Genomic DNA, 16,601 nt, shown 5'->3' with positions numbered 1-16,601 from the left:
TGCCCTGATTTTACGACCATTCTAGCCACAATTGTCAAGTACATCCTACAGGGTTGTTAATGAAATCCAGCTTCCCCTTGACTTCGCTTGTTGGAAACCAGCTGGCAAGATTGCAAACGGCAATTATGCGAAGTCCACATGTAGCCATTGTAAAATGCGTGCCAGTTGCTCAATGCCCAAATTTTTGCTGACTGTGGAGATGCTGAAACCGTTGTAAGTGGGAGGACTGGTTGTCACTTTCAAATGGTCACTAAATGAACCTTAGGTGGTCCTAAGTCTAGGACTACCTGTATGTGCTTTCTGAGCTTTTCAGATCTCAGAACTGAGCAATGTATGTTGTTGTTGTTTTTTTATTGTAGATCTCAAGAATTCAAATCCTTCTGTCTACCAGCTGAAGCCAAAAAAAGACCAAAGCGATCTAGCAGCTTGCCTCATTACTGACTATTCACCTGATCCCATCAACGTGAAGTTTAATGGTCTGGAACCTGTAGCAGTCAATGGCTCTGCTGTGGTTGTGAAAGAAGACGGCAATAAAGAATCGGCCAGCCTTGGGGTTGTCATTTGGAGCGAAAATAAGGATCAGTTTGAATGCTCTGCTATTCACGAAGGCGACACCTATGCAGCTGAAAAAGAAGGTAAAATCGATGTAAATATTGGCATTCACATTGAACCCATATCGAAAAGAAAGCTTGCTTCCTCTAGTTCAGTTTGGAGATGAAAAATAGCTGCCTTTGTTATGGTTCCCAAGGGCTGGTTGAATATATGTTGGACATCCTGCAGAAAAGTTGAGAATCACTTAGACCAGCAGATTTCCAAATTGTTTTGCAGATACATTTAGCGTACGGCGTACCATCCATGGACTAGCAATATATATATTAACACTTGAGTTAGATTGTTGTTGTTAGTTAGTAAAACACAATAAAATATAAATGTCAAAAAGATCTATGTTGACATATCAATGTCTAGGCCGTCTAGCCATTGAAATATACAGCATCGTGTATAGATGATAGATGTCAAAACGATGTCATCAAAAACCAGTTATCTGTGATACGTTATGACACTAAACCTGTCTGGTAGCATAAGTACATGCATTGTAGTTTCTGCTTGTAATTTGCCTGGCTAATCAGGTTTTTTTTAACTGTGTTTTTAAGAAGCAAAAGCAACAGGATGCATGGTTCCCATTGAGATAAATAGGGTCATATGTGAGGAAAAAAAATATCTGAACTAGAGAAAAATAGAGAGATAAAGAGATCTGTGAGAGAAGTGTCAAGCTATTAGAATAGAGGTACCCTGTTTTCCCCCAAAATAGGACATCCCCTGATAATAAGCCCAATCGGACTTTTGAATGCATGGCTATAAGGCCAAGCGCTTATTTCAGAGTTCAAAAAAATATAAGACAGGGTCTTATTTTCAAGGAAACATAGATAGATAGATAGATAGATAGATAGATAGATAGATAGATAGATAGATAGATAGATAGATAGATAGATAGATTGATTGATAGATAGATAGATACTGTAGGTAGGTGAATGGATGGATGGATGGATGGATGGATGGATGGATGGATGGATGGATGGATGGATAGATAGATAGATAGATAGATAGATAGATAGATAGATAGATAGATAGATAGATAGATAGATAGATAGATACTATAGGTAGGTAGGTAGATAGGTAGGTAGTAGGTAGATAGATAGATAGATAGATAGATAGATAGATAGATAGATAGATAGATAGATAGATAGATAGATAGATAGATAGATAGATAGATACTGTAGGTAGGTAGGTAGGTGATAGATAGATAGATAGATAGATAGATAGATAGATAGATAGATAGATAGATAGATAGATAGATAGATAGATAGATACTGTAGGTAGGTGGGTAGGTGATAGAGGTAGAGACACACACAGAGATATATATAGAGAGATATAAAGATATAGATAGCAGACCAATATATGCCCTCAACCTCTGGCCAGGAGGTGATCTACAGTTTGATGTGGGAATCTGCAACTGTTCTGCAGAAAGAGGTGGAAACAAGCAGGATTTCTCAGAGTGTATTGAGATGTGTATTTCTTACATTGTTTAAACTACTGCCTGAACTCCTTACTTCCCTGAGTGGTATAAAAAATGTTTACCAAGTACCATGTGATATACAGATGATATCAGTGGTGGAATTCAAATTTTTTTTACTACCGGTTTTGTTGGTGTGGCTTGGTGGGCGTGGCAAGGGAAGGATCCTGCAAAATCTCCATTCCCACCCCACTCCAAGGAATGGATACTGCAAAATCTCCATTCCCACCCCACTCTGGGGCCAGCCAGAAGCGGTATTTGCCGGTTCTCCGAACTACTCAAAATTTCCGCTACCAGTTCTCCAGAACATGTCAGAACCTGCTGAATAGCATCTCTGGATGATATTATTTCTAAATAATATCAAATAATAATGATTAATAATATCAAATAATAAGAATGATATTATTTCTAAAATAATATCATTTATTCTTTTTAGTCAAAAGGAGATTTTAAGTTTAGTTTTTAAAAACAGTAGCTGTGAATAGCAAAGACAAATGCAACGAAATAACATTGAATAAGGTTCAGAGTTGTCTGGAACTTTAAAGTGGGTAACACATTTAATAACAAACAATAAGGCCACACTTGGAATACTGCATTCAGTTTTGGTCGCCACAATGTAAAAAAGATGCTGAGACTCTAGAAAGAGTGCAGAGAAGAGCAACAAAGATGATTAGGGGACTGGAGACTAAAACATATGAAGAACGATTGAAGGAACTGGGTATGTCTAGTTTAATGAAAAGAAGGACTAGGGGAGACATGATAGCAGTGTTCCAATATCTCAGGGGCTGTTACAGAGAAGTGGGAGTCGGGCTGTTCTCCAAAGCACCTGAGGGTAGAACAAGAAGCAATGGGTGGAAACTGATCAAGGAAAGAAGCAACTTAGAACTGAGGAGAAATTTCCTGACAGTTAGAACAATTAATAAGTGGAACGACTTGCCTTCAGAAGTTGTGAATGCTCCAACACTGGAAATTTTTAAGAAAATGTTGGATAACCATCTGTCTGAGATGATGTAGGGTTTCCTGCCTGGGCAGGGGGTTGGACTAGAAGGCCTCCAAGGTCCCTTCCAACTCTGTTGTTGTTACTTGTTACTAAGATTATGAGAAAAAAAAAGATTATGAGAATAATCAATCAGTAAAGTTTCAAATGGTTTTGGAAGTGCTTGGGAAATGAAAAGTCTTCACCTAGTCTTCAGAAGTCCATTATGAAGGCATAAAGTGAGCTTATCTGCTGAAGATATTCTAGAAAATGAGGTGCCACCACCAAAATGTTCGTCTCTCCCAAGCTCAGCCTCAGGAGGTCCTTATCCCTCTACTACTACTTAGTACTACTACTACTTAGTACTACTACTACTACTTAGTATTAGTACTAGTAGTACTCCTAAGTAATACCACTACTACTACTACTACTACTACTTCTACTAAGTACTACTAAGTATTACTACTACTACTACTATATAGTAGTAGTAGAGGGATAAGGAGGGACGCAGTGGCTCAGGGGCTAGGACGTTGAGCTTGTCAATCGAAAGGTCGGCAGCTCGGCGGTTCGAATCCCTGGTATTGCCTTGTAATGGGGTGAGCTCCCGTTACTTGTCCCAGCTTCTGCCAACTTAGCAGTTTCGAAAGCACGTAAAAAATGCAAGTAGAAAAATAGGGACCACCTTTGGTAGGAAGGTAACAGCATTCCATGCACCTTTGGCATTGAGTCATGCCGGCCACATGACCACGGAGACGTCTTCGGACAGAGCTGGCTCTTCGGCTTTGAAATGGATTTTTTATTTTTTTTGGAAAAAGAAGAAAGCAAGCCACGAAATATGGAAAGCTGTCAGCCTTGCCTCAGCATCAGCTTCTAAGTAAAAAAAACCACGACCCTTAACACCATTGAGGATGAGAAAGGCATGGTTTATTAGAAGTCATAAAGGTAAAGGTTCCTTTCGCACATACGTGCTAGTCGTTGCCGACTCTAGGGGGCGGTGCTCATCTCCATTTCAAAGCCGAAGAGCCAGCGCTGTCCGAAGACGTCTCGGTGGTCATGTGGCCGGCATGACTCAACGCCAAAGGCGCACGGAACGCTGTTACCTTCCCACCAAAGGTGGTCCCTATTTTTTCTACTTGCATTTTTACATGCTTTCGAAACTGCTAGGTTGGCAGAAGCTGGGACAAGTAACGGGAGCTCATCCCATTACACAGCAGCACTAGGGATTCGAACCGCCGAGCTGCCAACCTTTCAATCGATAAGCTCAACGTCCTAGCCCCTGACCCACCGCGTCTATTAGAGGTCAAGGGATATACAATAATGCAAAGCCAAAACTGAACGTTCGCACGCCAAACTCCCAGGGTGACTTTTGCCTTTCCGAAGGCGCCTCCCATAGCTGGTCCCTCCATAGCAAGTCCAAAAAATGCAAAAGTAATGGGTTTTTTTAGAAAGATTTTCTGAGGAATGCAACTGCGCTCCATTTCCAGGCCGTTGACCTTGAGAAGATACTTGGAGTGGAATGATAAATTTTCATCCCTCGACCTACCAGGCCCCTGAGTTTATGGCAGATAGGCACCAAAATAGCTTCTTGAGGCCTAGTAGCATAGTGTAGCATCAATCATCTAGGTGACATCTGACAGAAACATCCCAGAAATTTGCCTTGTTTTTTTTCTTTTATCATAATCATAATCATTAATGATTGTTGTTGTTGTTGTTGTTGTTGCTATAGGGGATGCTACGTGTTCAAAAACTCCGTCCGACACACCAGTTTTTGAAACAGGTATGTTCATGGTGGGTAAAAAACAGTAGCGGGTTTCAATTTCGGTCGCTACTGGTTTTCTCATGTGAGTGCGTGCATTCATGTGTGCAGAAGCTTCTGCGCATGCGCAGAGACGTCCGGGTGGGTGGGCGGAGCCTCCCGCTGCTACCGGTTCGCCCGATTTGGGGCGAACCGGTAGCAACCCACCACTGGTAAAAACTGATATCAAAATAATGAGATTTGGAAGATGTGAGGGAATTTCGTGGCAGTTTTCCACATGAAGTCAGAGACACTGACAAGAACTGCTACTATTTATAGCTCATACTGGCTGGGGAATTCTGGGAGTTGAAGTCCACCACTCTTCAAGGGGCCAAATTTGGGCACCCCTGATCTAGGCAAACATCATAAGCAACCAATTTCAATGGGCAAAATGGGACCTCTTGATATTTATCTTCTTTTTCCTTCTTCTTTTTCTTCAGACGAAAAGTTGAATCTTCTCTCTCTCACTGTACTGGGGCTGAGATTGATATTTTTCAAGAGTGTTGCTCTCAACTTGATACTCACCTTCTGGGCATGGTCAAGATGAGGTAAGCAGAGCTTTTAGGGCAGGGGGACAGATCCACTTAATTTCCATGGTTTCACTTTGGGGCAACTCAAGCCTGGGAGCTTGGATTAAATCATTTCTGGACTATAGGCATGTGAATGTGCGCATGTGTATGTGTGTCGTGTCCCACTCCTCCGCTGACGGCCGGGTCAGGAAAATCCGAATCAGGCGTGCCTCTGCAGCTCTGCCAAAGTCCTAGCAAAGTCCTCAGGGCAGGCAGGAGACCAGAAAGTGACTTCAGCAAGATATGTTTAGACTTTGCCTGACTCAGAGAATGCCAGAAAGCAGGTCCTTTATATAGGCCATGGGGTGTGGCTCCATGACTCAGCACTTATCCAGGCCTGCCCCTCCCTTCCTTCTGTTGCCTCCGCCTATCAAGTCTTCTGACGCGAGGGTCACTCCAGTCAGCAGCTGTTGGCAATTGACCTCCCTCAGGCTCACATGCTGTGGAGGAGGGGGAGGGGTCAAGTTGCTCCATTTGCCTGGGCATGGAGCCAGAGCTGGGGGCTGGAGATACTTCCTCCTCTTCAGCCTGTCTGGGCATGGAGCCAGGGCTGGGGCCAGGAGGCATACTAGGACATTCCTCCGTGTTCGGAAGCAGATAAGAAGGCCCTGTCTGTGGTGAGATCGGACGAGACACAACAATGTGTTTCCAGAGCCATGGGCTTAAAAAAAATCTAGAAACAGTGCAGAAAAGAGCAACCAGGATGATTAGGGGACCGGAGACTAAAACATATGAAGAACGGTTACAGGAACTGGGCATGGTTAGTCTAGTGAAGAGAAGAACCAAGGGAGAAATGATGGCAGTGTTCCAATATTTGAGAGGCTGCCACAGAAAGGAGGAAGGGCTCAAGCTATTTTCTAAGGCACCCGAAGGCCAGACAAGGAATATTGGATGGAAACTGGTCAAGGATTCAACCTAGAAATAAGGAGAAATTTTCTGACAGTGAGAACAATCAACCAATGGCACAGAAGTTGCCTTAGCATGTTGTGGGAGCTTCACCACTGGAGGCTTTCAAGAAGAGACTGCACTGCCATTTGTCAGAAATGGTGTAGGGTCTCCTGCTTGGGTGAGGGTGGGTGGGGTGGGGGTTGGACTAGATGACCTACAAGGTCCCTTCCAACTCTGTTGCAAATAATCCCAACAATTTGGGCTCCCATTGATCCTGATTTCTGTACAGCCGCAGGTAGCTTGGCCTTCCCTCAGTATGAACTTTGCAGCTGGGTTTGATGGAAGTTGAAATCCATTATATTTCAATGATTGAATGACCCAGGAAAGCTCTCACAAAGTTTCTAGTGGAATCCGTAAATTTAATTTCATGTTAATATAAACAAAGTCTAAATTTCATGGGACGCGTCCCATGCGCCTTTGGCGTAATATCCACGGAAATTGTCTTCGGACAATATTGGCTCCTTCAACTAAGAAATGGAAATGGGCATCGTGCCATAAAGTCAGAGACAACTGACAGGAAAACCTTTATTTATTTATTTATTTATTTATTTATTTAATCAAATTTTTATACCGCCCTATCTCCCGGAGGACTCAGGGCGGTTTACAGGCCGATAAAATACAAATATCAAACAAAGTAAAAAACTAATTAAAAAACTTATTTAAATAGGCCATAGTTTAAAAGTACAGATTAAAATAGTAAAACCTCATTTCCTAAAAGTAATCAACCCCAATTAAAATTAAGTAAAAACTTTTAATCCAGTCCCGCTTGGATAAATAAATGCGTTTTCAGCTCACGGCGAAAAGTCCGAAGATCAGGCACTTGGCGTAAACCAGGGGGAAGTTCGTTCCAAAGCGTAGGAGCTCCAACAGAGAAGGCCCTTCCCCTGGGGGCCGCCAGCCAACATTGTTTGGCGGATGGCACCCTGAGAAGGCCCTCTCTGTGTGAGCGTATGGGTCGGTGGGAGGCATGAGGTAACAGCAGGCAGTCCCGTAAGTACCCGGGCCCTAAGCCATGGAGCGCTTTAAAGGTGGTAACCAAAATCTTTACCTTTACAAATGTTTGAAAATGGTTTGTCTTTGGGACAAGCGGTATTATTCTAATTCTCTCAGATAACCAGAAATATCTCCTCTTCTTTTTAAATAGGAATGACAGAAAAATGGGGAAATGTAACTGGAATGTTGTAGAAGAATCATCTAGGACTTCAATATATTTGACCGGACAGAAACATGCTACCAGCTTTCCTGATTGCCTGCTTGGATTTTTAAACAAAACAGCTTCACTTTTTAAACCTTACGTGGAACAGCTTTTAAAAACATCTAGGCAGCTTAGCAACCCAAATCCTTGCCTTGTTCTGATGTACTATATCGTCTTCTGAATATTATGTGTTAAAATATTAACTGTAGAAAATAATGGAATGTGCAGAGATGAGTAAAGTGACATTTGAAATTAGAGAACAGGAAGATAAACAATATTACAAAATATGGGATTTATTTTACCATTGGCTAGAAGGGAAAATATGTTAAAAAAGATTTGAGAGAGATTTCTACAAAGGAAGAATTGTTTGAATGATATAATTGATTTTAGATGATTTTTTTAAAATTTGCATTTATATCCCGCCCTTCTCCGAAGACTCAGGGCGGCTTACACTGTGTTAAGCAATAGTCTTCATCCATTTGTATATTATATACAAAGTCAACTTTATTGCCCCCAACAATCTGGGTCCTCATTTTACCTATCTTATAAAGGATGAAATAAATATGATGGAATAAATGATGTAATAAGATAATTTAGAATAATTTACATGAAATGAGAGAATAAAATACTATACTTAATGAAAGGGATCAACTGATAAAAACATTTGGACATATATTAGTTTGACAAAATGTAAGATTACAAACTAATGATATGTATACGTTGAAATTGCACAAAAGATTTGTAACCTACCAACCTACCAACACACTGTATCTGGATGGAAAATGTTTTTATGTTTGTTTGTATTAAAAAAAAAAAACATTTACAGTGTAATAAAGACACATATTGGAATGTGTGTATGTGTGTGACTCATCATTTACTATTCAGGATCATGGTTAATTCTTCCCCCTTCATCAAGAACAAATAGACTCATTATGGCTTACAAAGATAACAGAATAACAGAGTTGGAAGGGATCTTGGAGATCTTCTACTCCAACCCACCTGGTCAAGCAGGAGGACCTATACCGCTGTCACACACCCTGACCACGCCCACCATGGCCACGCCCACCATGGCCACCCAACCGGTCATTAGGGCAGAGAACCTAATGTTGTTAAATTATTTGAATCCCATCACTGCCTGCATCTAAGCATTGGCTTTGCTTTTACAAGAATTGCACGCTGGATAAGAAATGTTGGCCTTCTGATCTAACATAACGTAACATAATAACAGAGACTTGGAAGGGACCTTGGAGGTCTTCTAGTCCAACCCCCTGCCCAGGCAGGAAACCCTACACCATTTCAGACAAATGGTTATCCAACGTTTTCTTAAACATTTCCAGTGTTGGCGCATTCACAATTTCTGCAGGCAAGTTGTTCCACTGATTGATCGTTCTAACTGTCAGGAAATTTCTCCTTAGTTCTAAGTTGCTTCTCTCCTTGATTAGTTTCCACCCATTGCTTCTTGTTCTACCCTCAGGTGTTTTGGAGAATAGTTAGACTCCCTCTTCTTTGTGGCAGCGCCTGAGATATTGGAACACAGCTATCATGTCTCCCCTAGTCCTTCTTTTCATTAAACTAGACATACCCATTTCCTGCAACCGTTCTTCATATGTTTTAGCCTCCAGTCCCCTAATCCTCTTTGTTGCTCTTCTCTGCACTCTTTCTAGAGTCTCAACATCTTTTTTACATCGTGGCGACCAAAACTGAATGCAATATTCCAAGTGTGGCCTTACCAAAGGCATCATTATCATCTTATTGAGTTAACCATTTTTTAAAAAAATAAAGTTCACGTTCATTTTGAACATCTGAAAAGAGACTGACGTTACAAAGGACATTTTTGTAATACTGTGCCAGCACTTAGAACTATTCCAATCTGAGGTTAAAAGAACTGAGAAGGCCCAGCACAGGATCACAGAGTCTGAGAAAAATCTGAAAAAAAAAAAAATCAGATTTGAAGGCTTGATGCCAATCCTGTTTTATCAGCTGGACCAAGGAGTAAACTCAGTATCAGTTGTTTCCGGTGCTGATGTCATGTTATTATACATTTGAACAAAAAGATGCTGGAAATAATTCAGCCAGAAGTTCCTTAAAAAAAATAATAGTAATTTATTTTATTATTTATTTATTTATTATTCAAATTTTTATACCACCCTATCTCCCAAAGGACTCAGGGCGGTTTACAGCCTAATAAAACATAATAGAATAGAATTTTTTTATTGGCCAAGTGTGATTGGACACACAAGGAATTTGTCTTGGTGCATATGCTCTCAGTGTATATAAAAGAAAAGATACGTTCATCAAGGTACAACATTTACAACACAATTGATGATCAATATATCAATATAAATCATAAGGATTGCCAGCAACAAGTTATAGTCATACAGTCATAAGTGGAAAGAGATTGGTGATGGGAACTATGAAACGATTAATAGTAGTGCAGATTCAGTAAATAGTCTGACAGTGTTGAGGGAATTATTTGTTTAGCAGAGTGATGGCCTTTGGGAAAAAACTGTTCTTGTGTCTAGTTGTTCTGGTGTGCAGTGCTCTATAGCGTCGTTTTATTAAGAATAAACGTTATTAAGAATAAATACAAGTTAAAACAACATTTAAAAAACTTATTAAATTAGGCCAAATTTAAAACTATCATTAAAATGATACAAAACCCCATTTAAAAACTAAATTTAAAACTAAAACCCTAGGCCAGCCCTGCACAGATAAATAGATGTGTCTTAAGCTCGTGGCGGAAGGTTCGAAGTTCAGGAAGTTGGCGAAGTCCTGGGGGAAGCTCGTTCCAGAGGGTGGGGGCCCCCACAGAGAAGGCCCTTTCCCTGGGTGTCGCCAGTCGGCACTGCCTGGCGGACAGCACCCTAAGGAGTCCCTCTCTGTGAGAGCGTACGGGTCGGTGGGAGGCAATCGGTGGCAGTGGGCAGTAATCCCCAACTGCCAACGCTTAGTCAACTGGATTTAGTCAACAATGAAGCTACATGACTGTATCCGACTCCAAAGGTTTAAAAGTTGCATTATTTGAAACCGAAACAACTATTGCAGCAGTTCTGATCAACTCAAGTTTTTTACATTAACTGCTAGAAATTCTTCCTGACTTGACTTCTTGTGCTAAGTTTTGCAATCTTGCTTTTTAACCAGATTTAGGTGGGAGAGATTCTAGAAGGTCTACTCAAGTCTGAATCATAAAAAATTCCATCGACGCCTACACAGGTTTTCAGTAAAAGCAGAAAACAAACGTAATTGTAGTATTGTTTCCCCCGAACAAAACCACCGTAGTCAAACTAAGCATTCCGGTAAGTGGGGAAGAACTTGTTTTGCTGTCTTTGACATCTAAGGAAGCTTCTTCAACTCAGTCTTTAAATCTGTTGGCTTTAGAATAGAATAACAGAGTTGGAAGGGACCCTGGAGGTCTTCTAGTCCAACCCCGGGCTTAGGCAGGAAACCCTACATCACTTTGGGGCTCAGTTGTGGTTGTAAGTCGAAGATGACCCATATAACTTTATAATTATTCTTTCCTTAAGGAATATTAAATCACCCACTGTAGGGAAAGGTTATGGATTAGTGTTTTTTGTTTTATTTTATGAGAAATAAGAACCTGTGGTCTTCCAGACCTACTGCCCAAAATCATTTGAAACAATAACTCCGTTTTATTCTGAATTAATTATAGCTCTTCTGATGTACTGGAAAGGATCCCAGCTGCCTTTTTTGTGTGAATTGGCTAGTGTTACAAAAAAAAAATGAAATGAAGGAGGTACACTTAGATTGAAGAGCATCAAACTAAAAATCATACGCTACAAGCAGGGGTGAAATGTAAAATTTGTTATTACCGGTTCTGTTGGGGATGGTGTTTAATGTGACTGGGTGGGTGTTTAATGTGACTGGGTGGGCATGGCCAACTTTTTTTTTTTTTAACTTTTAAAAACATTTTTTTCTACAACCTTTTTGGCCAAGAGCTTGTAGAAAACATGCTTTTAAAGGGGTTCTGATGATCAGGCAACTCAGCTGGGGTTGCCAGAGGGAAAAAAAGCTTTTAAACAGTTCTAATGATCCCAGATGAGCTGCGCGATCATCAGAGGCTTTTTTTTTTACTTTTAAAAGGATTTTTTTGGCAGAAGAAAAAATGCTTTTAAAAGTAAAAAAAAAAACCTCTGATGATCGCGCGGCTCAGCTGGGGCGGGGAGGGGGGAGCAGGGATTTTTGCTACCAGTTCTCTGAACCACCCGCCACCATCGCTACCAGATCGGGCGGTCCGGTCCGAACCGGGAGCATTTCACCCCTGGCTACAAGGTAAATCTGGGTGGAATAGTTTAAGAATGGAAGAAATGGATCGGCAAGAACGGTGGAATTCACTTAACTGGGATGTTCTTAATCAAATGTCGGAAAGCCATTTGTTAAAGATAATCTATTATTTGATAATGGGCCAAGGCCGGGGTGAAATTCACATACCTTCCCTAGTGGTTTGCATCACTGGTGCTGTCATCCGCGCATGCACAAAGTCTTTTGCGCATGCGCAGAGCCTGAAATCATCGCAAAAAAGGGACGTAATGACATCCGCACAGGTGGGCAGAGCCTCTCGCAGCCACCGCTACCGGTTTTCCCGAGCCGGATAGAACCGGCTGAATTTCACCCTTGGGCCAGGGTCTGGTTTTTAAGAGCTATGCAGGGCCAATAATGCTATAATAATAAATGTAATTAGTTACTCTCATAATAGTGCAATAAAAAGGTCTTCCTTCCTTCCTTCCTTCCTTTTCTTTCTTTCTTTCTTTTTCTTCCTTTCCTTCCTTCCTTCCTTTCTCTTTTTTCTTTCTTTCTTTGTTTCCTTCCTTCCTTCCTTCCTTTCTTCCTTCCTTCCTTTCCTTTCCTTTCCTTCCTTCCTTCCTTCCTTCCTTTCTTTTTCTTTCTTTCTCTCTCTCTCCCCCTCCCTCCTTCTTTCTTTCTTTCTTTCTTTCTTTCTTTCTTTCTTTCTTTCTTTCTTTCTTTCTTTCTTTCTTTCTCTATTTGGATACTTGTACAGTTCCAGGAGCCTTTAATAATAGGCACATTTAAATTCCGGGACAGTACCAGCTCCAGATGACTTAAGGGGTATAGCCCCAAAGATGCTTTTTCAAAAGGCAACTGGACTTTGTTTTTCCTTGAAAGCGTTTCACTTCTCATCCAAGAAGCTTCTTCAGTTCTGACTGAATGGTGGAGAAAGGAAGGGGAGTTATGTTCCTTGCAGTCATCTGGTCATTAGCATTCTCTCTGAGAGTCATTGAGGCCACTTGGAGGTTTAGCTGTACCCTCAAGGTCACCTGGAGAGTGCAGATGGGTGTGGAGCCTCCACGGAACTGTTGAATGGACTGTGTTGTAAACTGGAGATAGGTGATGTTGTATCCCTCCCCTTCTGTTTAATTTTAACCGAGATGGCCTCTTTGACCCCTCGGTCAAACCAGGGGTCTTCTCTGTCAAGAATGTGGATTTTTTTGGGAGGGCATAGGTTTTCCTTCACTTTGGATCACAGAGCATGCAAGCAATTTCTCAGAAATTGATGGATGTAAAAAAAAAATTGAGCAGACACAACGTTTTGTGGAGTTTTTAATTAGGGTATGTTATAAAAAGAGGAGCTGGACCCAGCAACGTTTCAAGGGTAAAACGATTCTCGATGTGAAGCTAAAAAAACATAAACCCTCTAGAGCCGTTGTTTCAAAGATGTCATTAGCTTTCTTTATAAAATTATTGAGGACCTATATACTGCACGAGTCAAAAAGAGGGCCGTGAAAATATTTACAGATCCCTCACATCCTGGACACAAACTGTTTCAACTCCTACCCTCAAAACGAAGCTATAGAGCTAGACACAAGAACAGTTTTTTCCCGAAGGCCGTTACTCTGCTAAACAAATAATTCCATCAACACTGTCAAACTACTGCACTACTATTAATCTTCTCATCGTTCCCATCACCAATCTCTTTCCACTTATGACTGTATGACTGTAACTTTGTTGTTTGTATCCTTACAATTTATATTGATATTGTTTCCTGATCGCTTATTTTTACCCTATGACTATCATTAAGTGTTGCATCTTAGAATTCTTGATAAACGTATCTTTTCTTTTATGTACACTGACAGCATATGCACCAAAGACAAATTCCTTGTGTGTCCAATGACACTTGGCCAATAAAAAAGTTCTATCCTATTCCTGCATTTGCCCATGTAGCGCAATGGTTACATTTTAATTTAAATCATTATTTATTTGAAACAATGATGTAGCTGCTCAGCTACATCAAGAATGAAGAATGGTTGCAGGAACTGGGTATGTCTAGTTTAACAAAAAGAAGGACTAGGGGAGACATGATGGCAGTGTTCCAATATCTCAGGGGTTGCCACAAAGAAGAGGGAGTCGGGCTATTCTCCAAAGCACCTGAGGGTAGAACAAGAAGCAATGGGTGGAAACTAATCAAGGAGAGAAGCAACCTGGAATTGAGGAGAAACTTCCTGACTGTTAGAACAATTAATCAGTGTTGTCTCCAGAAGTTGTGGATGCTCCAACACTGGAAGTTTTTAAGAAGAGGTTGGAGAACCATTTGTCTGAAGTGGTGTAAGGTTTCCTGCTTGAGCAGGGGGTTGGACTAGAAGACCTCCAAGGTCCCTTCCAACTCTGTTATTCTATCTTTCCACCAACTCCGAGTGGCTCCCAATCCAATTTAAAAAACAAACAAACATAAAAACATTTTTAAAACAATAAAATCCAACAAGCTAAAACATAAAAGAGATTACAGCAGCAAAAAGCTGGTGCCAATCCACTAAAGTGCCATTATCTAATCATTATTATTATTATTATTATTTATTCGATTTTTATACCGCCCTTCTCCCGAAGGACTCAGGGCGGTGTACAGCCAAGGTAAAACAAACGGTACAATATACAATTAAAATACAGATTAAAAAACTTATTATATAGTTGGCCTAAAAACTTTAAAATATATAAAACTAAAAAACCCCTTAAAATTAATAATAGAAAATTTAAAACCAATAAAATTTAAGCCAGCCCCACGCGAATAAATAGATGTGTTTTCAATTCGCGGCGGAAGGTCCGAAGGTCAGGTATTTGGCGTAAACCCGGGGGAAGTTCGTTCCAGAGGGTGGGAGCCCCCACAGAGAAGGATCTTCCCCAGGGGGCCGCCAGCCGACATTGCTTGGCGGACGGCACCTTGAGAAGTCCCTCTCTGTGAGAGCGTACGGGTTGGTGGGAGGCATGAGGTAACAGCAGGCAGTCCCGTAAGTACCCAGGCCCTAAGTCTGGGTCATCTCTAATCACCTAATTAAAGCATGCCTTACAGCAATCTTCTCCAACTATTTAATTGAAGCATGCATAAGTATGTGTTAAAACTTGTCTCTGAAGAAAAGTTTTAACACATGACCCATTTAACGCATAACACAGACAAGTCTCGTAGTAACAGGAATTAGAGAAGAACTTTTATTAAATAAACTGGGGAGGGGGAATCGGGTTAGGTTTGACTGTTCAGCCCTCCACGATGGAAAACCAAGCATTTTTTTGTCTGATATTTTAAAGTAGAGGGACTATTTTTAACATCCTGCAGGTGTTTTGTCAACCTTCATCTCTGCCGCAAGTTACCTTTTTCAAGTTTTAAAAATATCTTCTCGGCAGACTTCACCCCTGGCCCAGCTAGCTCAAAGCAAGAGGATATAAACAAAAGCAGGAAACGGAAAAAGGGACAGGTTTGAAAAATGGGTCAAAAAAACCAACCCACCTGAGGTTGTCCATGACGTCAGGAGCGGCGAAGTCGATCTGGGACGGGTCGTTTGAAGCTCTTCCCGCAGAGACCGCTTCCTCTAGAGAAAGTTGTGTTTTTGCAAAATCGAACAAAGAGCCCAGCACGTGCCAGAGCTCCGGCGGAAAACGGGGAGCGGGGAGAACCGTTACACCTCAAGTTGAATCAAGGTGAAAAACCCACAACGCGGGCAGATGCACAGGTGCAGAAGCGGGGGGAGAGGTGCAGCTAAGTATACCACCAGTAAAAGGCCTGCGAAGTCTAAGAATAACTTTGTGGTTGTTTCATTGGAGGGGCAACTTAGAACAGCCACCAACAACAACAACAACAAAAAAAAAAACTGGGACAAAGAGAGGCCTTGTGCACTAAGTCTAGTCTATGAAAGCCAACCAAATAATTTTATTTCTGGGATGGAAGATATTCCTGCTCAGGTAGCAAGGATCCAATGCTCTCTGGGGAAGGGGGTAGATCCCAAAAGATGTCATTGGAGAGAAAAAGCATTTGATGGCGTTAAGGACTTAAGGAAAAAGTTCTGGATGACTTTATGGAAGGTGGGATCTAGATTGTAGTGGTCAATGCAACAGGAATCCCGGGCAGCCGTTTCGCACACATTGCGCGAAACACTTGACCCACAGTTAAAACACACCGGTGCTTAAAGACACGATGTGATTCCTGTTAACTACAGCTTGGGAACAAGGTTTATCACATAGCATAGATTGGGGAAAAAAATCCATTAGCTGCTCAAATGAGATCAAATAAGCATAGCACATTGCCATGGGGGGGAGGGATATAAATTTAATACATGAATAACTGTCTCTTCTGCAATTTCTGGAAAGCCTTCAAGAATCAGGTTAAGGGTTGACCTGGAATAACGTTGGATACTTAAATTTCCATCCATTTGTCCTCAGTTGGTGAAATATAAATTAAACTATGGTTTAAAATGTTGCTGACTGCCAAGCACCAGCAATCCAATAAGGCTGTCATTCAGCAACGCTAGGAAATTCCTAGCTTGTCATTCTAGAAAAAAAATTAAAACCCTCTCCTTTATTTGCCTTTATTTTTTCTCTTCGGGCACTTAAAATGGCAAATTGGCATATCTAGGAATGTTTCAAGTTGAATCTACTTGAAACACTCGCTATATATACACCAATGTTTCTCAACCATGGCAGCTTGAAGATGTGTGGACTTCAAATCCCAGAATTCCCCAGCCAGCATGCTAGGCAGGGACAAACATTAGCATTTGTTGTTGTTAGTTGCGAAGTTGTGTCCGACCCAT

At 41.1% G+C, this 16,601-nt stretch overlaps 1 protein-coding gene across 1 annotated transcript in view; it reads left to right on the top strand.

Moving 5' to 3' along the window:
• LOC131197884 (T cell receptor alpha chain MC.7.G5-like) overlaps nt 1-7,639 on the top strand; it is a 148,582-nt gene extending 140,943 nt beyond the window's left edge. The window contains exons 6-9 of the mRNA XM_058182381.1: nt 360-635; nt 4,774-4,824; nt 5,283-5,390; nt 7,504-7,639. Of these exons, the coding sequence (XP_058038364.1) occupies nt 360-635; nt 4,774-4,824; nt 5,283-5,389 (434 nt within the window). The 3' untranslated portion in view covers nt 5,390; nt 7,504-7,639. The remainder of the gene's footprint in view (nt 1-359; nt 636-4,773; nt 4,825-5,282; nt 5,391-7,503) is intronic.
• The last annotated feature ends 8,962 nt before the right edge of the window (nt 7,640-16,601 follow it).

The sequence above is a fragment of the Ahaetulla prasina genome, chromosome 4, assembly GCF_028640845.1.
Source record: "Ahaetulla prasina isolate Xishuangbanna chromosome 4, ASM2864084v1, whole genome shotgun sequence".
Taxonomy (NCBI): Eukaryota; Metazoa; Chordata; class Lepidosauria; order Squamata; family Colubridae; genus Ahaetulla; species Ahaetulla prasina.
Note: the sequence above shows the minus strand (reverse complement) of the source record. Positions and strands in the feature narration are given on the sequence as shown.